We start from the raw sequence: 25,609 nt of genomic DNA on the forward strand, positions 1-25,609 counted from the left end.
TCTGTGGACAGGGCCTGAACCATATCAATTCGAGCCGCTGGCTCAAACTGCGGTCTTAACTCATGCATCGCGATCGGCATCCGACAATGCTAATGAAGCAGGTGCACAAGAGAGAATGGGGCCAGTCTCAGAGTAAGATACTGCGTCGCTTTTCAGCGCGAGCTGTGTGGAGAAGCCCATCTCCACCTCCATTGCATTGGAAAAGCAATCCCACGTAAAATGCAGTTTGCACACTCTAGGCGGGAACTCTTGGTCTTCCAGGTTAAGTGCATGCAACCACCGGTGCCTAATTTTCAAGTCAAGGAAAACTATGCAGTCCAGTAGCAACCAGCAACACTACACCTACGTACCATCCTGACCACTGTAAATAAATCTACGCTAACTTGAAGCTATCCTAACTGATGCAATACTATGCTACTAACTAACTATACCTTTAACAATACTAACGTTACACTTACAACTATGCTAATTAACTACATAGGCTACACAAAAATAATCTAAATAACTATATAAATGCTATGCTAAATAGATGCTAAAATACTCCTCTATCCTGATCGTTTTTAATACTTGCAATTCCAACTCCTGACTCACTAAAGTGATTTTGATGGAACAAAATGGTTTTATACTGCCAAGGGCATGGTAGCTCGTACCAAGGGCTTTGTGAGATGGAAACTGCTTACGTCACCTGCCACCACTTATGTCACATACCACAGCAAACATCCAATAGGAAAAATCAACATCAGTAGCCACCGTTCAAACTGAAGAGGGCATCACTCAGATGTTTTTACACCATATATTGTATATTTAAAACACTTTATACTCAAATGTCAAAAAGTTACTTGAATCAATAAACAGCACCAATAAAGCCCCATTCTTACAGATCATTAACTAAAAAAAGTTGGTTTAGGGTTTAGTTATTCTTTAATGTATGTCACAATAGCCTCCTATCCTGACATTTAGACAAGTGGCCTTGGTAACCTCTGTGCAGTAAACTGGGAATTGCTATCATAGCATAGTTAGGCCAAATTTTGTATTTTTGGAAGTTACATTTTCTTATTGAGAGCATTTAAAGTAGTGTTTACCTAACTTTTATCATTAAGCCCAATGCGTACGATTGTCATAGTAAATTCTATCTGTCGTAATAACTGACAAACAGAAAAATATGTGAAATTTCATTTGTTTATATGTATTCAACTGTCCCATATTGACATGACGCCTTACTATAATTACTAACTACATGTACATGAGTAATTGTGCATATTCTGTAGTTGTACTCGACATTAAAGCTCGTCTGAGTAATTTTTTAAGTGAAAGACAGCTTTATATGCCCGACTGGACAAGTTAGCCTGACTCAAATTTGAGTGAGAAAAAAAAAAACACCTTAGGAAGCATCGAACCGTGAGACTGATTCTGATTATATTAATGTTTCATTCAATATCAAACCAAGCTTAACGGCACACATAAACTCACAGAAAATACATGATGAGGTAAATGTTCAACTGTTGAGTTTATTTATAACATATGATGTAAGTAGCAAAAAAAGTGAACTGTTTTGCTGAGAATCACGATTGCATAGTTCAATAAACAATTAGTTAAGTTACTTACTTTTTTAGACACAATATTAACTGTTGTTCTATTTCTTTAACAAAAATAGTTCCAAACAAAGATCAAAGCAAAACCATTTTTACTCAAATAGAGTTTGGAACAACATGGGGGTAAGTGATTAATAAAGATTTTCATTTTGGGGTGGAGTAAACTTTTAAGTACTGGTCAATTCTGATGTATTGTATGAGTGGCATTTTGAATACAAAGTTAATGTTCTACTCTGACTATGGCTTATTTTTTTAACCGGTATTTGTAGTCACTTTGTGATGCTATGTTATTTTTATGATAAGATTTTAACTATTGAAAGACTAAACATTTTATTTTACCAGTAAAAGCCTTGCAATGTGTTTCTGCCAGTTTTAATAAATACTTATTTGCAACATCATTGACTTGGTTTTTATTCATTTGTAAATGTATCAAGATAGAGCTCATGATAATGCATTTATATCAGTATTTTATAGTTTACTGTTAAAATTATTCTTTACAGCAGTTTCATTGTTAAATTATTACAACATCATATTGGATTTAGGGGTATTTACAGGATTTAATCCGCATCTTTAGTTGCCAGTTAAATACTGTAATTTAATGAAATGGCAAAAAAATGCTGTAAAATATATTTACAGGATTTCATTCGCAACTTTTGTTGCCAGGTAAATACTGTACTTTAGTGAAATAATGTACTGTACTTTACAAAATAATGCTGTAAACTAAGCTACAAGTTTAATTCAATGTTACTGTAAAGAAATACAACAAACTACTGTTTTTCACATACAGCAATTAACTGTAATTTGTTTTGCAGTAATGTCCTGTAATCCATTTTTACAGCAATTAACATCATTTTTACAGGATTTTATTGGCAACTTTTTTTGAGAGTAAAATCCTGTAAATTTTACAGTACAGTTTTTACAGTGTACATTTTTGGAATTTTACAGAATACAATGTTAATAACATATATTAAAATTCATTAACACATTTAAATTAATTTGTTTTAATTGACATTTGTTAATAAATATTGTTTTAAGTAAAAAAAAATAAGAACAAAAATCGAATAGAATAACTTTTTCACTATTTTATGTAGGTATTAATATAAACATTAGTACATAAACTATATATAGAGAAAGAATGAAAGAAAAGAAAGATAGATAAGAACTCCTATTTAATACATTAAAAAAGCATTTTATTTAAATTGACATTAAATCAATCAATAAACAATGAAATCATTAGAACAAGAATTCCTATTAAGTAAAATTTTTTAAATGTAAAAATCTATTCTATATATGTATTACCATACAGCATAAAAACTACCTATAGATTAGAAAACTACATGCAGAAAAGTAAAGAAAAAGATTTGTAATGTATTAGAATAACTTAAATACGTAATACAATCTTTGTAAATGTGTTAACGTTTAAATGTATTTATTGTTTTTTATTTTAATTGAAATATACACACACACACACACACACGCGCACACACACACACACACACACACACACACACACACACACATATTCACAGACACACACAAATTCACAGACATATATAGAGTAATTTTGCAGCTGTAACTAAATCCAATGTATTTACCACTAAATACAGGAGCTCGTTCGGAAAACAGCATAATCTGAACTCCAGATGAGAACTGAGGCCATAAAGAGCATACAGAGTTCAAGGCTTATTTTAGAAACCGAGTGGAGCGGTTCAACAAACACATAAGAGAAAACCTGCGAAAAGCCAGTGCCTGCAGATCCCAGTGCTTTCTGAATAAATGTTTTCACTGAAGAAGGGATTCTGTTTGTGAAAGCTGGCGTGCAGGTATTTGGTTTTGCAGCAGGGCAGCTGCTAAATGTGCAGTCTGGGGCTTGTTCAATGATCTGAAAGCTTTGATTCAAAAGCTCAGTCAAACAGGGAGAACTGAGATTATTTGAGCAACCATAAGAATTGCATTTTCAGAACGGTGCCAATGGACTGTAAGGGGCTTGGAATGAAGAGTGTGTGTGCGACAGACCTCCCTGTCCCTGCTGGGCATAAACGCCATTACCACTGCACTCACTGTGCATATTTAATGAATGGGGTGCTAATTAAAAGGTTTGTGTTCCATTTGTGTGTGTGAGACGGGTGTTAGACATTGAAATTCACACTCATTCTGTAACACAGATGGTGAACAGCCATAAGAACACATCTTAAAAATCAATGGGTCAATGAGCTACTAGTTTGTGTTACTACTCACTAGGTTGTGCTTACTGACAGCTCGGTTCTCCAGGAGTTCACTTCCAGTCAGAGCTGATCACTAAGCTAAAACACTGACCTTGTCTTTCCACTCCATTAGCCCCAATAGACCCCCTTTGCCTTTGACATTCAGCTCTACAATTACTTACTGAAATCCGCCTGCTGAATTTACATTGATTATAATACATGTTCTCCAGGGAAGGGAGTCCTGTAATTTAAACTGGGGGAAGGTGACTGAGTTTATCAATGCTATTACAGTAGGTCGCCATGATTTAGTCCATAACACACATAAAAAATTAAAAATAAAAAAGCATTTAGTTCTGTATTCATTCAGAAAGCATAGCTCAAGGACAATTTACAACACAGGACCAACTATTTAAAAAATAGATGTATGAAAATGAGAATAGATGTATGAGAATAGATGTATGGAAAGAAAACTGTATACAAAGGAAATCAACTAAATAAACTTATATTTTCCTAAGTAATTTAACTAATATATTTGTATATATTTTGTGTATTACATTTCAGTACATTTTAATGTTTATGTACACCATACTGTACATTACTGTTTCTGGGTCCAGATTTATCAAATCCCAAAAGCAAATAACATAAAGTGCTATTATACACTCTATGTGACCTGTAGCATTGCTGAAAAATAAACTTGTTTGGCCGATTCATCTTTTCTAAATCATTAAAATACTATTGTCTTGAGTGTGGAGACTGTTGTGTACACTGTGAGTTTTTTTAAAAGTTGTGCTATTAATGAATAGCGCTCATGAACAGCTGTAAAGAGTAGAGTATCTAGTACACTTGAAATGGAGCAATTGCTTGGACCCGGAAACAGTATTCGATATATCATAAATTATCAAGCAGATACTAATAGTGGTGCTTATCTCAGCAAGCTCCATTAATTAACATGCAAAATGAAGTCCAGAGGTCTCCTGTAACGTGCTGTCATGCTGTGTTGTGTGGGATACAAATGCTGACCTGTGTGAGAGATGAGTGGGTGTTCAGCTCTATGGCAGGGGGACTCCGGGGCCCGTGTGGCCCCCCGGCAGGGCACTCCTCTGGGCAACAGCAGCAGCAGGCTGTGCAGCAGGACGAGGTAGCGGGCCAGGGGCGTTCCCTCCACGGGGGGAGCCATGGGGGTCCAGGGGACTCTGCTCAGAACTGCTGGGGCAGGAGCATAGGGCGCTGGGCATCTGCCACGGAAATCTGAAGAGAAAATGAGAGAATGACTGAACGAGCGCGATAAGGTTTGATTGATTTCGTTGGTTAAACTTTATAATAACTTTCATAAGCTTCATTAATAATTCATCTTAAAAAATCATTATATAACAGATCATTACTTAAAGGCAGGACCTGATGATAATGACTGGCTGATCGCACTGTATATTCTCTCACTTTTTACAGGAAATATATACATTTTAATACCATGAGAAGAAAGCATCATGAAACCATCACATCACAATAAATTAAACAGTTTAGTGGTCATTACGTAAAAATATGCAGCAAAATATGAGGATTGACTGATCAGATTTGATCACACAATAATTTAACAAATAATGCAGTATTACCAAATAATGTGGTAGAACACAGTGTTTTTCTTTTTTTTTTTTTTTTGCTACTGAATATTTTTGTGGAAACCTTGATATATTTTTGGTGGATTCTCTGATGAATATGAAGTTCAAAACAACAGCAACAATTTATTTGAAATAAAATAGAAATGATTTATACCATCATACTATAAATGTCTTTATTGTGACTTTTGATTAATTTAATGCAAACATGTTCATTTCTATGTTTTTTATTCTTTAAACAAAACGTATCAAAAACACTTGTATCAGTTTCCATTCTACATGAATAAACTAAATGTAAAAATATTTAAATAGAAAACAGTTCTTTTTAATTGTAATAATATCTCAAATTATTACTGTTTTACTGCACTTTTGAACAAATAAATGGAGCCTTTAAGCTGTACCTTTCAAAAACATTCTCCTCCTATTCCAATGGCTCCATGGTGGAGCATAGGGTCTCAACAAAGGTTTTCCAGCAGACTTGGTTTTGGGCCTTAATCTTAATTAGTTTCAACTTTAAACTGCTTTATATTTTTATTAAAAGTGACATATACTGATATATAACTGTGATTAACATGACAGAGTAACAGAGCATCAGGCAGAGAGTGCAGCCAGATAAAGAAACGGCAGCTGTTGAGGTCGTCACATTCGTCTCCCCAACCTCCTGCACTCTCATCTTTGACCTCTGACCCCACTTCCACGAATCAGCACAGGGAGCACTCCAGCTCCTCTGAAGAGCCGTAGACTATCAGAGAACATACCGCAGAGCACACACACTCCACAGGGGCCTCTCACACTGCTCACATGCAGCCAGAAAAACTCCATCTAGTTTTGCACTCCTGAGAAACTTACAGTGTTATAGATTGCTTTCAGACTCATGGGCAGAGGTCTGATATTCACATTCTATAAATAGCGCTTTCTTTCTTTCTTTAATACTTGCACAAAACTATTTAAAGGGATAGTACACCCAAAAGTGGAAATTCTGTCATTAATTACTCACCCTCATGTCGTTTCAAATCTTCGGAACACAAATTAAGATGTTTTGAATTTGCCCTGAAAAAGGCCACAGAGGCCGAAACATGTTGGCATGTTTTTAATGGATAGCAAGTTCTGTGAGTGCCTCAGAACCACTGTTTATTTGGGACAAATTAAGATATTTTTGATGAAAACTGAGAGCTGTCTGACCCTGATAAATAAATAAAAAAAACCGACTGCGGGTCTTCCTGGATTGACTTTGAAGCACGACTAGCACTTGTGCCGCAATGCTTGTCAATCAAAAATCACTCCATCATCCTTCCTTTCCTTGGGATAACCTCTCTACACTACGACAGTAAAGATGAAATTGAGTCAGTCTGCACAAAGGGCAATCCAGAACTCGATTACGCCAAAGTTGCTCTCATCAGCAGGGACCACAGGGACTCAGTAACTGACACACTGCAGATCTGAATGGCCTGTTGATGGGTCTGGAGACTCATGTCTGTAGTGAATGGAAACAGGGCTTTACATCTTCTTGCCTTGTTGAACACACACACACACACACACACACACACACAGTAGTTTCCTGTCAGTAGATGCTGGACAGAGTGGAGCCACCGCTTTCCAGCGTTTTTTTAGTTTTTCTCTTACGTTCAATTCCCATTTGATATTCAGTTACATTATTATCAAGCACCCACACTCATAAACAACATATCAAATGGCAAAATACTGTACATAAGGAATTCAATTTCGTTCCTTGTGTGAATGTTAGTTTTTTAGAGTCTAAAAATCATCATTTCTTTTGAACATTCCCCCTGATTTTATATTGTAGCTCAATGCAGGTTTTAAACACTTTAATGTGGATGAATAACTTGACTGTGAAAAGTGCAAACATCCATTAAAGGTTTTTTTATGTGAATTCATTTGCCAGGAAGTCTCAAATCAGATACAGACAGTGCTGGGTTGAAACTGATGTAATCTGCATTACGTAATCAGATTCCAAAAATTACAAGTACTTGTAATTATATTTCATTTTAAATACATTTAATCCGACTACAGCTATTTTTTTATTGATTACATCTCATTCACACAATAGTAATAAATTATTATTATTATTATTATTATTATTATTATTATTATGAATTCAATTAAAATCACTAAACCTAGTTCTTATTGCTAATTACAAAACAAATGGAATATATTTTCTTTCTATGGTTGTATCAATATGGTACAAGATACATGATATCAATGTGATAAAGAAGTTAGGTCAAAGGTAGCCAAAAAGTAGATCGATTATATTACAAAAAATTTAAAGGATTACGATACCAATTTAAATTTTGGTAAACTAATTTGGAATCAGTAACAGATTACAGTTTGCAAATAATCTACCCAGCTCTGAATACAGATCTAATACATGCCCTTGCACATCGAGTTATGGTGCTCATATGGACACTATGAGTTTGAATCAAGGTTAACGAAAACGAACAAAACTAGGTGAGAAAAAACATTGTCGTTAACTGAAATAAAATTAAAAACGAGACATTACAAAAAAACGATAACTAAAACTGTAATGTGTGTTTGACAAAACTAAAATAAAATTATAGATTGAATGTCCTTAGTTTTCATCTTGGTCAATGTCTTTCATAGAGCAAATAACGTTCAGCTGCATTTCCTTTCCCTGCGCCAAAAAAACTAAACGCTGTATAAGCTGTGATTCAAATATTAAATTATGTTATGTCATTTGTTTACGCTTGCACTGAATGTTTGCTGCTTCAATCCAGATGAGTAGGCTATTGTATAGGGTAAATTTAGTATAGGGTGTGAAAATTGTACAGCTGTGGTATTTGTATAGAAAATTATTGCTTGACTGAAGTACTGTAAAGCCATCTCTCTCTTTCTCACTCACAAAAAAAAAAAAAAAAATTAAAAGCTGTATTTAAAGTTTTTTTTTATTTGTCATGTTCTTTTCTCAGATTGGTTGGGTTGAATACATACGGTTCATGTATGTCTTCTTTAGTCTGTTGGCTCTTTAGGTTTTTTACTGGCACACGTCACTTACACATTTTGCACTTACTGTTTACATATTTGTGTCCAGATGTACATGTTATGTACTGGTTTTATTTTTGAATGAATATTTTCTGTTGAATTATTACACAACACGTTTTCTGACCTTTTTTAATCTTGCCCCTGACAAATAACCCCAATTACGTAAAAAGGCTAAAACTAACACTGAAACTGAACTAAAATTAAGCATTTTCAAAAAATCAAAACTAAACTAGCAAACGCACTTTAAAAACGAATTAAAACTAAACTGAATTTGAAAACAAAAAGTCAAAACGAAATAAAAAATCAAAACTAATGGAAAATGCAAAACTATAATAACCTTGGTTTGAATGCAGCTCACAACATTGCTTGATTCCTTATCCATAAATACCTGCTCTTTCTCCACTTCACTTGAAATAAAAGCTAAAAAAAGGTACCTACAAACTTAACCAATTACCACCGAGACAACATAATGGCTGGTTGTTGGGTGTCATAAACAGACAGCGCACAAGAGCTGAATTTCCTTTAATCATAGCTGCAAATGACAACATGACATATTCCTGCTGTGGTCCAGTGTCTTTCTCGCAGGAAATAACAATGTATGTTGACAGTGATGAAACACTTCAGCAGTACTACCGGTTATGCTCTCTCTCACACATACACACTGTGGTCTGAGTGGCTTCCTGCTCAAACTGTCCTCATCTAACACAAGTAGTAATGGGCGAGCACCATGGTCAATATGATCTAATTATTCCTATAGAAACACCGGATCCTCTACATATTACAGTCGCTCACAGAGCTGAACCACAGGAATATCTTCAGCAATAAAATGAAATATGGTTATATCTTGAACCAAATGTAGGGAAGAATAAAAAAGAGAGTTCTCCCAAATAATGAAAGCTCTATTCTCATTTATTCATCCTCACAACCTTTTTCCGTGGCACAGAAGGTACATTTTTAAATAATGTACTAGTTTAAGGACTGGAGCTTTTAAGCTTCACAAAAGGATGTAGAAATGTAAAAGTGATCCATTTGACTCGTGCACTACATTCCAGCTCTTCTGAAAGCCATATGATAGCTTTGGTATGATAACAGATGGAAATCTTTTTCTCTTTTTCGGATTCAGATGGAATCAGTGAGAGCATTCGCAACTGAACATATTTGAGAAATGGATCACTGAAAAGATCTGATTTAGAAAAACGATTTGTTCATGACATCATGTTATAGCTTTAAAACACATATACACAACCATTCAAAAATGTGGAATTAGTAAGATTTTATTTTTTAAGAATTAATACCTTATTAATAAGTCCAAAATACAAAAATGTTGTTCCTTAGAATGTTCTATTTATCAAAGAATCCTGAAGATATGGATCATGGTGTCTGCAAAAATAACAACTATTTTCAACATTGATAATAATAGTATGATTATAAAATTTTGAACAGTAAATCAGTTTATTATAATGATTTCTGAATAATCACGTGAATTTAAAGACTGGAGTAATGATGATGAAAATTCAGCTTTGCCATCGCAGGATTAAATTACATTTTAAAATATACTAAAATAGAAAACAGTCCTTTTAAATTTTAATATTTCACAATATTACAGTCTTTACTGTATTCATAATCAAAGAAACGTCTTTCAAAAAAATAAAAATATTTTGAACGGTAGGCAAAGTATATGCAAAACCACAAAATGTTAATCCTTAATTCTTTTTGAACTATTCAACAGCATGGAAACACTGTAAGAATAGGAATCTCAACTAGCTACCGTCTTAACTGTAAGTAACTTCTTTAGTCAATTTTGTCAAATTTTCTAATTTCCCACATGCAAAATAACTACCAACAATGACAAAACAACAACAAAAAACAGTGAAAAATGATCTTATATCAATAACCCTATAATGTATTCATGGAGCAATGCATAGGCATGCGATTGGTCTAACATGGGTTTTTATTGTAGTTTCAAGCAATTCACACTTCTTAGCGTGATTGAAAAATCTTGTAAAGTGGAAAATATGTAGTGTTTTTTTTTTTTTTTTTACAGAAGTGAACAAGTGAAGAGAACATGAAGATGAGTAAATGATGACATTTTTTATCAATTCAGTGAACTATCCTTTTAAGCAAGAATGAATACCCGCAACTGAAAAGAAAAACTAAAACCTAGATTTCAAACCAGCTTGAAGGCCAACCAAATAAAAACCTATTAACCTAAACTATTACAGATTTAAAAAATAAAAAACACCCAGGGTGTGAATAAATTCTTCCAATAGACACCGTACATGCAAGGTCGCTGACTAACACAGCTATCATCCATTGCCACGGGCGAGAGCTTATAATTATACACTTTAAATAAACATACAGTGCGGCAGAACTAAGTATGTGATCTTTACTACACATCCATGTTGTGTTCTTCTCCATGTTTGCACAGATGGCTCTTAACTCTGTGGAGTTCAAACCCACTTGTGGAAGAAGACACACATATCGCACTTTCCTGAGGATGTATCTTCTCGTTACAAAGCAGACAAGACCCACACGCTGTAAAACACCAGACTTTACCCAGGGAAAAACCAATAATGGGACGCGACGGGAAATAGAGGTTTCCTACACTATGGATCGACAGCAAGGAAACACAAACCAGCGCAGACAACTTTTATTTCCTCTGCAGATCAATTTCAATCTCCCGTCTCTGTCTTTCACCCTGCCATTCCTGACATCTCCACTAAAATTGATATTTTTTTTACCAACACCCCTGAGGCAACTGGATTCAGGAGGCATTAGCAACATCTGGTCCAGAAAAAGGCAAAGCGCAGGTCGTCTGGTTCAGGCTTCCTCCAGGCGTCAATACACACAAAGCATAAATAAAGGGGCATTTTTATACAAGCTCTCGAGGATTGAATAAGGCTCAGTCGTGGTGTCTGAATTAGCCCTCTCCATCTGGAGAAATATCCCAATTGGCCATCCCGGTTAGAACTGACATCAATGCAAGGGTTTCCTAAGTGATGGCAATTGTACATTCATGAGCTGTGACATCCAGACAGGTGACTTGATGAGTTATTCTCAGCTGGTGATTGTGAATGTGCTCACACACGTGGTCAGACTTCTGGGTTTTAGCATACTGGTCCACATTACTGCTTATTCCAGCCAAAAATTGCATATTTAGAGAGGAAGAGTGTCCCTGAAAAACATTTCAAGCTTGTAACCAGCATTTTAATGCACTGTATACAATGTGAAGCAAACGGGAACGTTTAGATATGCTAGTGTTATCCTTCTTACTGGCTACTAAGGGCTTTTTAAATATATTTTGAAAATGTAGAGAAATAACTTTTATAGAAGCGCAGAAGTGTTTAACAAAGATAAGCAAAACCCTACCTGGTAAAGATTTGCCTGAAATTGACTACCTTATATTCAGAAAGACATCAATAATTTCTTTAAATCACATAATAATTGAAAGAAAATATATTTATCAGACTTATATCCAGCAATCACACTGATACTTTATAATGACACATTAAAAACATTATTGAAAATTCATAAAACCAACCGAATAGAAGACTAAACCGTGAACAAATTGAAGTCTCCTTATTATTCGGTGGGATACATAATACATGAAACTAATACATGATGCTAAGATATAAATATACTAAGAAATAATAGGAAATTAAGATGTGGAATTAGAATGATTTTGGGTTAAAATAATGTAAACAGTCGCCTGTAAAAAAAAAAAATTCAATTTAAATGAAATAGAAATTTAAATCTGACATACAGTTATATTGTCGCCTTTATATTTTAAGCTTGAAGGTTGTAATAAAGAACAATAAATAATTGTATTAGTTATACAATGCAGAGAATCTATAATTTTAAATGGAATAGACACCTACATATAAAAATGTGGCTTTTCTTTTTAATTTTGATGCAGTTGTCTCCACATCCAATTTTATCCAAATACAGATACAAATAATTTTGCCATAGCTTAGATCTTTATAAAGATACAAATAATGGCTTTGCTGCACAGCAAGCCATTTTGTTTTCATAAAAAAAATAAAAAAAAATAAAATAATGCCCAACCAAAATCTTTGAATTTCTCCTGGAATTGACAAAGAAGAAATCAGAGGCAAACCTGAATAATAATAATAATTAAAAAAAATAAAAATAAAATAACCTTCAAAGTGATAGCCGGTTGAGCAAATACCGATCACTGCAGTTTCCCAGGTGTAGCGTGTGCATGTCAGTCGGTAAACATTTACTGCTTTTCAATGCGAGAATGGAATTTTCCGCTAGCAACCTCTTTATCCTCTCCTGATATTTTTCTCAGCCAAACAGAACCATTTCCATCTCAAATCTAGTATTCCTTTTGGGTCCAGTGAGCTCTCATTCTGTTAAACCAACAGCGTTTTAACAGATTGCACATCTGAGCACACAACATCTGTCAACTATCGGATAACAGCCAACCGCTTATCTTAAAATCTTAAGTGCTGATCTGTTTAAGTCCATATTATGCATAAAAATAGGCAGAAAATATGTAACACACACACAGAAACCTCTCCTTTCTCCCACACGTTCACAGCCAACAACTGAGTGAAATTGACGGAGGGCTTGGTTGGAATTGGATTTTACTTGTTGGGGGTAGGCAGCCACAATTGCAGGCTAGTTACGAAAACAATACTACTTAAAGACTGACATATTGAGGGTTATGTTCAGTGCAATAGCTTTGGAACTGTTAAAGAGTAGTTTTGGGCTGGCTGGCCACATACAAAGTCAGATTTAAATCTGGGACAGCATACCCAGCAATTTCAGCCCGTCACACCCTGACTCTCCCAAGGTATCCAGCCTTTATTTTTAACTGTCTGTTTCTTTACACGGCCTCTGATGGAACTGGTACTGACTATCCTTGGATATATAACAGACAAAGCTTTTTTGACACTGAAAGCAAGCCATAGCTCTGTAGTTATGTGGCTCTCTTCAAGAGTAATGCCCCCTGAGCCAACCCGTTATCACAAGGTCATTGAAACACTCACACATGAAGCATTTTTAAATGCATGAAGAAGAGCCTGAGGCACATAAACATTTAAACCAAAGGTATTTGTTAAGCTGTGTGATTTCCATTAAAATTTTAACATTAAACTTCTGGCCAAAATATGGTATTTCGCTTCAGTGTCTAACCTCTGTTGTCAACTTGCATCACAACCCACCAACTTGTTTGTTTAGAACTGTTTTGGAATGTTTTCACTCATTAAATGCGCTTGATCTGCAAATTTCTCTCCTTTTTCAGATGTGACCACTTTTTTCAATCAGATAGAGCACTCGTATTTTAACAGGAAATTAGTACACACATACAATTCTTTTATAAGTCATTTATTGATGGACTGGACTACTGGAGTCATGCGGATTATTGTTATCAGCAGTTTGGACTCTCATTCTGGCGGCACCCATTCACTGTAGACGATCAGTTGGTGAGCAAGTGAAGTAATGCTGAATTTCTCCAAATGTGTTCATAAGATGAAACAAACCTATCTACAATTGGATGTTCCGTGGGTGAAAACATTTCCAGCAGATGTTTATTTTTGGGAGAACTATTCCTTTCACTATGAAGGTGCAGATAACACATTCTACTATCAGTCTTTATTTTTTTGTTTTTTAATCAGACGTCTACATTCCACATGACTATAAAGATAAATCATCAGTACATACAACATATTTGTTAGGGACAGATACAACATTAAGATTTCAAGAGCAATACCAGCAGTCTAGCCTGGATCAAGGTTCCCTGGGTGCAATACTATCTCCCCTTACAGTGTGTTTATCTCCTCGTGAAACTATCACTGATGGATAAAGTCATCATCCTGTGCTGCAGAATCCCCCCAGAAGAGAACATGAACGGTGCTGCCAAACAGAAGAAGCGACGGTGAGCTCTCACTGTGAGGGTCTGTGAGCTGACAACAGACTCTGCTTGAAAAAGCACAGCATCATAAAAAAGTAAAAAGTAAAAAACAAAATAAACTGTATTTTTGACATCTTTTTAACATAATAAAATACCTTTACTCTCACTTTAGTTCAAAATGCCCCTTTGAAAAAATAAATAAAAAATAAATTATATATATATATATATATATATATATATATATATATATATATATATATATATATATATATATATATATATATATATATATATATATATATATATATATATATATTACACATACACAGCATATATAAAATTCATTGGAAATTATGAATGCAAACACTAACATTATGTTGGATGTATAAATATTAATACTAAATTTTTTACATTATTTTTATTATTATTTAACAGTGACAGACTTGAAACGTCTTTATTTCTACATTTCTCTCTCTACATTTTTCTTTCCTTCGATCCTAGTATGAAAACCCTTAAGTCTCAGTTGCAAATGAAGACAACTGCTTGACTCTTATTTTCTTCCAAGAAAAAGACCCTCAAGTGTCTCCTCTAAAGTTCTAGAAGAGATCTCAAAAGATGTCAAATACTGTAACCAGATACCTCAGTTCTTTCATTTATCCACATTTAACATCGAAAACCAACTTGATACTTAAACGAAATGCTGCACATTTAATAAAGTCTCCTTTGCTGTGAAAGACGAAGCTAGGCTGTTTTGTCACAAAGCCTTATTGATTCCAACTTATAACACAAACCATTTTTAGTTGACAGTATTAAGACATTTTCCACACGCTCCACAAAGCTTTGGTTTTTGGAGACATTTAAATGCCAGAGCGTGACACAGGCAGTGAGCCTCCCCCGCATCACAGGAGCCTTTTAAAGATGCAAACCTTCACAGGCTCTCAAAAGAGATGACAAGAGAAATCAAATGTGCTCCAAAGTTGTACAAATCTGTTTAAAGCAGGCATTGAAACACAGGCTGACTGACATTACAGGTGCCCCGTTGTTGATGCTAATTGCTACGTATATGCTTAATGTGACACAAACTGGATTGAAAGGCATGCGGTTCACATTAACCCATCATATACCACCTATCACCCATGCATACTGTACACAAATACCCACACCCCTGGAGGTACGGCGATAAGACCCATAATGCCTGTCGCTCTGAACATTTGACATTTTTTAGAGGTTTAATTACACGCTTGGCCTCCAAGAGTTGGGAAAAACCTGCAGCAAATTACACTATCACGATCCCCAGCTGCACGTCAGCATTGTAGTATTGAAGCCCTTCAACAGTTGAACGCGCTCACCTTTTTAAATAAATAGGGTTCACACTCATGACTGTAAAGGCGCATGTCTATTCTGGGTTCATTTACGGGCAGGATTTGCCATTTTAGTGGGCCTCCAAAAATGGATGGGGCTATTATCTAATAAAAAAAATGTGATAACTGCAATATATATATATATATATATATATATATATATATATATATATATATATATATATATATAGTAGTGGTGCGCCGTTATCGGCGTTAATGTGCTGCGTTAACGGGAGACTCTTATGGGGCGATTAAAAAAAAAAATATCCCCGTTAATCTATTCTCAAAGTTGGGTTGAGAGCTGGGTCTATACTAGGCGAGCTATGATGACTTTCACCTTGATATTTTAGCGCGGATGTATACCCAGCCGAATCTGTAGGGGGCGAGAACGAGTCTTCAAACCTGTGTGTATGCCTACTGTGAAATTACCACGTCAAACATGAGGTGCTAACATGGATGCAGCTGAAGTCACTGGGTTTGCTTCAAGGATTTTATTTTTATTTTTTAAGAAGCTTCCCAATGGAAACCTCGACAAGACGCATGCCTGTTTCACACATACTCCGTCTGCAGTGCGTATACAGTCTGTGTGTGTTATGTATGTGGTGTATGAGCACGGACTCATACTCATTTGTGCTCTCACACAGGACACGTTTGCAGTCCGTTACTCAGTACGTGAACGATCGCTGCACTGACAGACCGCAACCGTGTGAACGCTGGTATCCGTTAACATGGGTGCGTAAAAAAATAAAAAATAAAATGCATACGCACTGCAAACGGATTATGTGTGAAACAGGCGTAAGGTTGTTTGCAGCTTGTGCAATGTGGAATTAGTTCACAGCTTTGTCAAGCACTCTGGGATGCATTTTGGAATGAGGAGATGAGCCCATGGTCTAATGCACCACCTAGCTTGAGAAACCCGTTCTAGACTTACTTTTAGTCATTATTTTATTTGGGTAGCACACATATTCTGAATGTTTTCGGCAGAATTCAAATGAGCCATTTTAAATCTAGATTAAAAAATTTTGTATCTATGCCCACCACTAATATATATTTAACTTAACTGTGATATAAAAAATATATATAAAAATATAAAAATATATATATTTAAAAAATGCAGTTTTTTTATTTCATATTGATTAAAGAATTCTAAAGTAAAATAAAAATTATCAAAGTTATCACAGAAAGTATCACAGTTTCCGTAAAAGGCTGCATTTATTTGCACCAAGCTGCATTTTTTTATAAAAACAGTAAAAAAAAAAAAATTCTATTTTAATACAATTTATTCCTGTGATGACAAAGCTAATTTTCAGCAGAAATTTTCTTGATCCTTCAGAAATTATTCTAATGTGCTGACTTTTACTATTACTATTATTATCAATGTTAAAAACGAGCTTGTTATTTATTTGTGGAATCCTTGATACAATTTTTTTTTGGAAAGCTCAAAAGAACAGCATTTATGTGAAATAGATTTTACTGTAACATTATAAATGTCATTTTTGATCAATGTGTCCTTGCTGTATAAAAGTCCTACTGGAACTTTTAAATTTCTCTTTTTTTTTTTTTTTTTACATCTTTAGCCAGTATTGCCAACTGTGACACAACTACAGTACTAATCGACATATTCCCACACGTCCAGACTAAGAAAGCCAAATGGCAGTGTGTGTGCGAGTATAAATCAGGTTTTGAAGTACAAGCTGTCATGGCACAAAGATAATAACCACTTCATCTGCTGTTTAATTAAACACCAAAATACGGGTGCCATGATACGAGAAAAGACCAACTCTTGATCAGCAAGCCATTTAGCCATTTTTTTATAAAGTCCTCAGATATGAAAAGGGTGGGAATGTAAATAATTACTCGGCTCCAATGGAACCAATTAATCACACGTGTGGGATGTCATTTGTCCCATAAAAAGAAGACGAAGGAAATGCAAGCAGACACAATGTCGCACAAGTCGGCTGTAAGTCGGCGCTAATGAGAGAATGAGCGAGAGAGAAAAAGAGAAAGACAAAGTGTTGCAGCCCAGCTATGAATGAGGTTGATGTCTTGACAGGACAGAGCATGTTGCACAGCTGCAGGCGTAGCTTAGGCAGCGTCGAGTTGGATAGATCATAGACAGTTCGTCTACTGAATCCACGTCGCGTCTAGAACAGCCAGACACTCACAGCGCTGTCAGCACAAACATACACACTTTCCTCATCCTCCAAGCAATTTGCTGCTCATATTTTAACACTAATATGAAAACAGACATCAACAACTGGAAACTGGAGGAGGACGTGGAGAAACAATGATAGCTTCAAGGGATAGTTCTCCCAAATATTACATTTCTGTCCTCATTTACTCACTTTCTTATGTGGAACACAAAACAAGACTTTTAATAAGTACATTTCATTATATACAGGTCTGGACAAATGCTGTTTTGAACCACACTGACTTTCATTGTGGATAACAAATATTTGTCAAATTTATTTTGTGTGCAACAAAAGAAGGTCATAAAAAAAAAAAAAAACAGTATGGGGCGAGTAAAAAGCCATGTTTTCTGAACATATGGAGACTTGTATGTGCACTATAAGCCTAAAACCTAATGACCTGCATTCTGTTGTCTCTGGAGACACAAAAAGTGGGACAAAGTAAAGAAAACTGTGTGTGCGAGAGAGACGTCTCTCCTCTGAGGAGTAGCTTTTGCCTTTAAAAACACTGGCTAATAAGCTTATTAACATCTTCGAGAGAAGGAAAATAAAATCTGATGGTGTACGCCACATTGAAATGCAGCACATTATTAAAACAACATGAATTTTAATGTAGATCTAAACCAATTAAGGTATTAAGGAGACTGAATAATTGCATTATGAGATGCTCAATCCCCATGGATTCACTTTCAAACTCTAAAACAGGCGTTAGATTCTCCAAAGACTCCATTAGGAATGTAGTAAACATTAAATATACACTATTATTCCAAAGTTCGGGGTCAGTAAGATTAAAATGTACTATTTTTAACATTGACAAAAATATTAAATATTTATTGGACACCAAATCAACATATTAAAATGATTTCTGAAGTATCATGTGACACCGAAGACTGAAGGAATGATGCTAATAATTCAGCTTTGCCAGCATAGGAATAAATAACATTTAAAACATTTTAAAATAGGAAACAGTTCCATGTTTAAATGGCCATATATATATATATATATATATATATATATATATATATATATATATATATATATATATATGGCCATTTAAACATGATATATGAATTGAGATATTTTTCTTAACTGACTGATGCAAATGCAGTATAAGCTTATTTTATGACATAGTGCCATCTTTTTATGCCCACATTTAGGAGTCGTCCAAAACTCACCAGAGAAGAAATGATTAGAGATGCGGTTTAAATTTTCCAATTAGCTCGAGCTTGTGGCTTCACTTCTTTTTTGACTGATTCATTTCAAGTTTTCAAAGCTGAACATGCAAATTGGCTGCAAAGGCAACATCTGCAAGCAATCATAAAGAATAAACACATAGACATCATTTAAACAGGTAACTAATATAGATTACTGGAAAAAAAAAAATCTATATATATATATATATATATAATATATATTATATATTATATATATATATATATATATATATATATATATATATATATATATATATATATATATATATATATATATATATATATATATATATAATATAACAATAAAGAACATTAAAATGATCAGCAGAGTAGGAGAATATTCATGCAACATAAACAACATAACTCACATCTCTTTAGGTTGTAAGAATTCTTATAAAGGAGAAAGATTGTTATGAGAATCAAGTGTGTATTGTTAAAAGGTTCGCTGATGTTGCTGACTATACTTGCAACCAGAAAACAAACCTTTATTTTTCTTTCTCTTCCTCACTGGTCTGATGAATCCATGAGGCAATATTCCAAATACTACCGTCTGGACATAAGACAATGAAGTTTAAACAATAAAGTTTAACTGGGGATGTATGCTTTATCCTGCAGGCGTCGTTAGAGTAATTGAAATACGCTGCCCCGGCAGGCTAATTGGATAGTATATGAGCAGTCAAATCCAGGGATGAGATGAAACGATCCACAAGAGGTTCTGGGACATAATGTAAGTAGAGATTGGCATTGTATTGCTATTCTGAGCACAGTTTCGCTACGGCTGCATCCTAATTCATATAGTATGCCATGTAGGATGTGAGCAGAATTAGAGTGTCCAAAAATCAACATTTTGGATATATGTCAGTGAACGCTATTTTTTAGCTTTTATTACCCATAATGTAATTTCTGCATTAGGAAGGAGTTTTAGAAAGTTTTCTTTAGAATTCAAGCGAAGAAAACAGAATGTTTTTATTAAAAACATGAATCTTAAATGATAATGCACCTTAAAGGGCATCATTAGCATCACCAAAAGGAACAGCAAAAAAAATCAGCTTTCAAACAGACTTCCTAAAGACTCTTCTGCCATTGGTTGGATAAAAAAAAAGCTCCACCCCAAACTCACACTATTGGTTGAGCCAGTGTTGCTATGTGGCTAGGATGCTCAACAAGACCAAAACAGACACATTTTCAGAAAAAAAAAAAATCAACCTATGAATTGCTCATAGCATATTAATCTGGAATAAGGTAACATAAAAAAAATAAAAATAAACAAGAATAAATTTAGCTGACACGAAAAGGCAAAGATGACAAAGATGTTTGTGGTATCCTGCCATACTGGCTTACCATATGTTTAAAACCATTTACTTTCCCCATCTCCAGGAAAGTATACACTGTAGTTTTAGTGCATTGAAGTAGTGTGCAAATTAAGATACAGCCTATAACTTCAATTTGACTTGGGTGGACAGCTTTAGAGCTAATTTCAGACAGTGTCAGGTGATTTACAAAATCCACATAATCTGTGTAAAATCCTCAGAATCGGTTCTTCCTGTCTAGTTCATTAAGAATCTACAGGATATTTTGCTTGTTAAATGGTTGGAGCAGAAATTCAGCTAATTATTGTTTCAACACCTTCAGAATGTGCATACAGTAATGATATACAGACTTCTTTTAGACCAGGTGTTAACAGTGTGCATTCAAAACAACAAGCAGTTTCATTAAAATAAAATCAAACAAAACACAGATCCTCATTTCTACTAAAACACATTGTCTTGCATCAAAAACTGTAAAAATAACATAACATAATTATCGATTTAAATATCGAACCGACACACTAACATTCACAGCAACATCATTACAAGGACCTGATCTTACACTCTGGCCTTTAAACTCGTGCTCTGCGTTCCTAGTGTTTGTCTGATGTCAACCCTACTACCTAGACAACAGGGCGGTCCATCTGTGAGCAGTTTTCTACTCGTAGCAGATGTCTAGTGTTCCGCTGAGAGCATCACTCTTCATATGTGTTTGTAAGCAGCGAGGGCCATGCGCTGGGCCAGCGGCAGTCACATAAGTACCAGACAAGAGCTTGTTTTGGTTTGAGCAGCTGTGTTATTGCACTCAAGTTAGGTCACAGTGGGTCACCTTCTGAACTGTAGAAACCTACCTGAGCTGTACTAAGTGCACTTTTGGGTAGAATAACTGTGTTTAAACAAAGCACTCACTGGCGTATCGATATAGCACTTGCAGTGGTGGACCACAGATCTCGGGGACCCCTGTGAACCATGCAGTGTATGTGTTGCATCTGAAATAGTATTGTTGATAGAGGCCAATTTGGCCCTTTCTAAGCAAGTGTAGTATTCAGAATAGTTCACTCAAAAATGAAGTCATTATTTATTTATTCGGTAACACTGTAGTATATGGACCAGTTCTCAATGTTAACTACCATATTTTCTGGACTATAAGTCGCACTTTTTCATAGTTTGGCTGGTCCTGCGACTTATAGTCAGGTGCGACTTATTTATCAAAATTAATTTGACATGAACCAACAGAAATGAACCAAGAGAAAACATTACCATCTACAGCCGCGAGAGTGCTCCTGTAGCCTACACTTAAGACACAGAGCGCCCTCTCGAGGCTGTAGACGGTAATGGTTTCTCTTGGTTCTTGGTTCTAAATAAATGCGATTTATAGTTAAGTGTGACATATATGTTTTTTTCCTCGTCATGACGTATTTTTGGATGGATGCGACTTAGGTGCAACTTATAGTCCAAAAATACGGTAGCTGCTTACTTGCATGCCTATTATTAACATACAGGCAGTTTGTTAGTACTTAAGGCTGATATATACTTATGCGTGAGCCTACGCATAGACAAACTCCACTACGCCGTAGCCGGATGTGCACCTCTCCAATAATCTAACAGCGTGTTAAATTTTACGCGGATCACAAGCACTGTGATTGGTCTGCTAGAATCCCTCCCTCTTTATCTGCTGTGGTATAAGTCCTTGGAAAGAATGCCATCTTTTCCTGTTCCATTGGTGTCTCCTCTTGTAATTTTAAATGCGAAATATTTTTATATTTATTTGCTGCCATCACGGCTATAATGGTTCTTTGACGAGCCATTTCTACTTCGGCTTTTGTCGTGGTACTGTGGGTTACACCAGCAACATGCCCGTGGATCCTGCAGACTAGTTTGAATGTGAACTTCACGTTGACGTGGACAACGACGCAGGAGTATAAATGAAAACTGATGCATGGCCTATGGCGCAAAGGCTATGGCGTAGGTTCAACGCAGAAGTATAAATCAGCCTTTATAAAGCACATATTCTGCATTACCATATTGTATATCCCTAATCCTACTCAATACCTAAACCTAACAACTACCTTACTAACAATTATTAAGCAGCAAATTAGAAGTTTATTGGGGCAATAGTCGTAGTTAATGGTTTGTTAAAGGGGTCATATGATGCTTTTTTAACAATCATTATTTTGTGTTTTTGGTGTAACAGAATATGTTGACATGCTTTAATGTTCAAAAAACATTATTTTTCAAATACTGTACATTATTGTAGGTCCTCTATGCCCCGCCTCATACACACACAAGCGCACACAAAACTCAATAGCAAATACTTTAATAAAAAACATACTTACAGTAGGTGATTCAAAAGCACCAGATTGTCGTAGCATAGTAAGAATTACCTCCTCTCCTGGGTCCATGAAACAGACGTCCATAAAATGCTTTGCTGTTCTGTTGTAACTTGTAAGTAATCTTAAAGATTCCTAAATTCATCTACTTTCAGAAAGCCAAATAAAGTGCTTTTGCCTTTGCCTAGAAACACATAGCATCCCTCACATGGCTGTTTCAACACTAACTGTGGTTACTGAAACCACGCCTTCTTCCTTCCGTGAACATTTGTGTGGCTTTATGCAAATATTTCCACATCCTGACATAGACACGTGGGGGCGTGTTTAAATGAGCCGTTTTAGGAGGGCATGGCAGAGTCTTAATTTTGATAAAGAACATCTCTTTGGATTTGAGACTTTAGTCTTTGCAACTTTACAGATCTTCTTCATGCACAAAGAGGTCGTAACACTCCAAAGATAAATACATTTTTTTTTTTTAAATAGTGAGAAGTGGACATTAAAATAAAGTGTGACCATTAATTCTCATGTCATTCGAACCCTGTATTGCTTTCTTTTGCAAAATAAGATATTTTAAGAATGCTTCCACTGTTTTTGCCTACACACAAAGTAAATGTGGCCTAAAACAACATAAGACCTCATACAGTAAATAAAAAAGAGAAATGTTTATTTAATGTTTCTTTTTTTTCTTCTTTTTTTGCAACTGCTAATGAAACTAGAAGTTTTTTTTGTTGAAAATTAAATGAAAACTTTCATCCAGGAAGGTTCCATTACATTGATCAAAACACCACAATATTTCAAATAAATGCTGTTCTTTTGAACTTTTAATGAATCAAAGATTCCTGAACAGCAATTAATCATGATTTCCACAAAATATTATAACGCTTTTCGACATTGATAATAATAAATGTTTCTCGAGCAGCAAATCAGCATATTAGAATGATTTCTGAAGTATCATGTGACACTGAATGTGACTGAAAACTAGAGTAACTGTTGGTTTGAAAATTCAGCTTTGCCATCACTGGAAAAAAAATGAAATTTTAAAACATATTAAAATAGAAAACCGTAACATTGATTCTTGGTGAGCATGACAAGAGACTTCTTTCGAAACAATTTTAAAAGTCTTACTACTCAACAGTAGTATACATGATACAGTTTCCTAACTAATAAAATATTCTTGCAGGTAACATAAAAATCTCTTCATAACAGCACTGTTTTATTGGATGTTAGCACTGGGTCATGCTAACACTGTCAGGAGAGAGATTTAGGCATTGCTAGGAAATCTAAATGAGTCTGATTATTTGTCAGGCTGCTTCACAGTAGTTTTATTTAGCAGATAATACATTTAGAGAAAGTTTAGTCTCACTTACAGTTTTTTTTCTTTTTGCTAAAATATCCCGAAATAATGCTAGCAATGACTCAGCCCTGATCATAACCCTGCACCATCTGCTAAACTGCAAGCAGCAAGGGCAGATTTCACCACAGACTTCTGCATGAATTCACCTTCTATAGAGGCACCACAACTTCCTGTCTCCTCTCACCCAAACAGATGGGGGCGAGCAGCACCTGGACACACCACAAACAGCCCACCACACAACCACACCAGTGTGGACCCTTATATTCCCTAAAGTATCTGAATCAAGAAAGAAAAGATGCGTTTAGGAAGTGAAGGACGGCGGGTGAGTGCAGCTGCATAAGCAAGAGATGCATGAGCTCTGCGGTGAAATTGTTAGACAGACATACGCTGTCTGACCAAACACTTAAATCTGAATCCTTCAATATATATTTTTTTATGAATAAATTAATAATTTAAGGATTCAAATATTTATTATTATTATTATCTTCATCATTTCATACCTAAGATATAATACATTTATTATATAATATATACTAAATTATTTAATTATTATTATTATTATATTATGAAGTATTAACAAATAATTAAATAATTATAATAATTATGATTATTATTATTTTACACCCCATTTTAGTCAGATTCTCAGGTGGCATGTATTCTTAGCTTATGTATAAATATATCCCAGAATATTCAACTAAAAAATAAATAGATCCATGATGGGTGGGCCAGGGCCACAAGCAGTTTCAAAAATAATACATGCATAAATAATAATATATTTCATAAATAACAATACATACAACTCATTCCCAACTTAAAGTAATATTATATATTATATAAGTATTCATTTAAAAACCTTTAGTACAATTACATGTTTTTAAGATGTAGTTTCTTATGCTCAATTTGATCAAAATAGAATAAAATGTAATATTGTGGAATTTTACAATTTAAAATGACTTTTGTTCATTTTAAAAATATATTTAAAATAACTTTTTTTTTAATTATTCAAGGATTTTGTAAGGATACGGATATTGTATCATATGTGTTTAAACAAACATATCTTACATTAGCCATTTACAGCCTATTAATTTATTTACATAAAATATTAGAATACTTGACAATTATTTAAAAATATATAATTTTTTCAATATCATTTAAATATGTTAATTATCTAAACAAATGTAATTGTATAAACCTATAGTGTGCTTCATAAAATATATAAAATAATAAATAAATAAATAAAAAATCCAGACTGAGGCAACATTGAGGCAGAATATTTGTAAACCCTTCACAGCGAGCTCACATAACCTGTCAACATTTAAATTTAAGCGAGTTCATTCTCCAAACAGCTCATAAAGAAACAGCAACAGAAACAGGTGTTAACAAGATGGAGAATTTTGCACTCCAGTGTGCATTGGGAACAGAACGGCCTCACACCCCAACTTCTCTTTTTAACGACGGGCGTCTCAGGAAGCCTAACAGTAAGTTATTCTTCTCTCTGCTGAACATGCCCACACAGAGCACAATGAAATTGTATGGTGGCAATAAAATA

The 25,609-nt window shown here is 34.8% G+C and overlaps 1 protein-coding gene across 2 annotated transcripts in view; it reads right to left on the reverse strand.

Annotated features, from left to right (window-relative positions):
- sema5a (sema domain, seven thrombospondin repeats (type 1 and type 1-like), transmembrane domain (TM) and short cytoplasmic domain, (semaphorin) 5A) overlaps positions 1–25,609 on the reverse strand; it is a 123,343-nt gene that overhangs the window by 84,687 nt on the left and 13,047 nt on the right. For both annotated transcript variants that reach the window (XR_003275562.1, XM_026201021.1), the window contains exon 2: positions 4,817–5,044. Coding sequence is in view for 1 of the 2 variants with exons in the window: in XM_026201021.1 (XP_026056806.1) it covers positions 4,817–4,973 (157 nt within the window). In the remaining variant the exon portion in view is untranslated. The remainder of the gene's footprint in view (positions 1–4,816; positions 5,045–25,609) is intronic.

The sequence above is a fragment of the Carassius auratus genome, chromosome 24, assembly GCF_003368295.1.
Source record: "Carassius auratus strain Wakin chromosome 24, ASM336829v1, whole genome shotgun sequence".
NCBI classification, from domain to species: domain Eukaryota; kingdom Metazoa; phylum Chordata; class Actinopteri; order Cypriniformes; family Cyprinidae; genus Carassius; species Carassius auratus.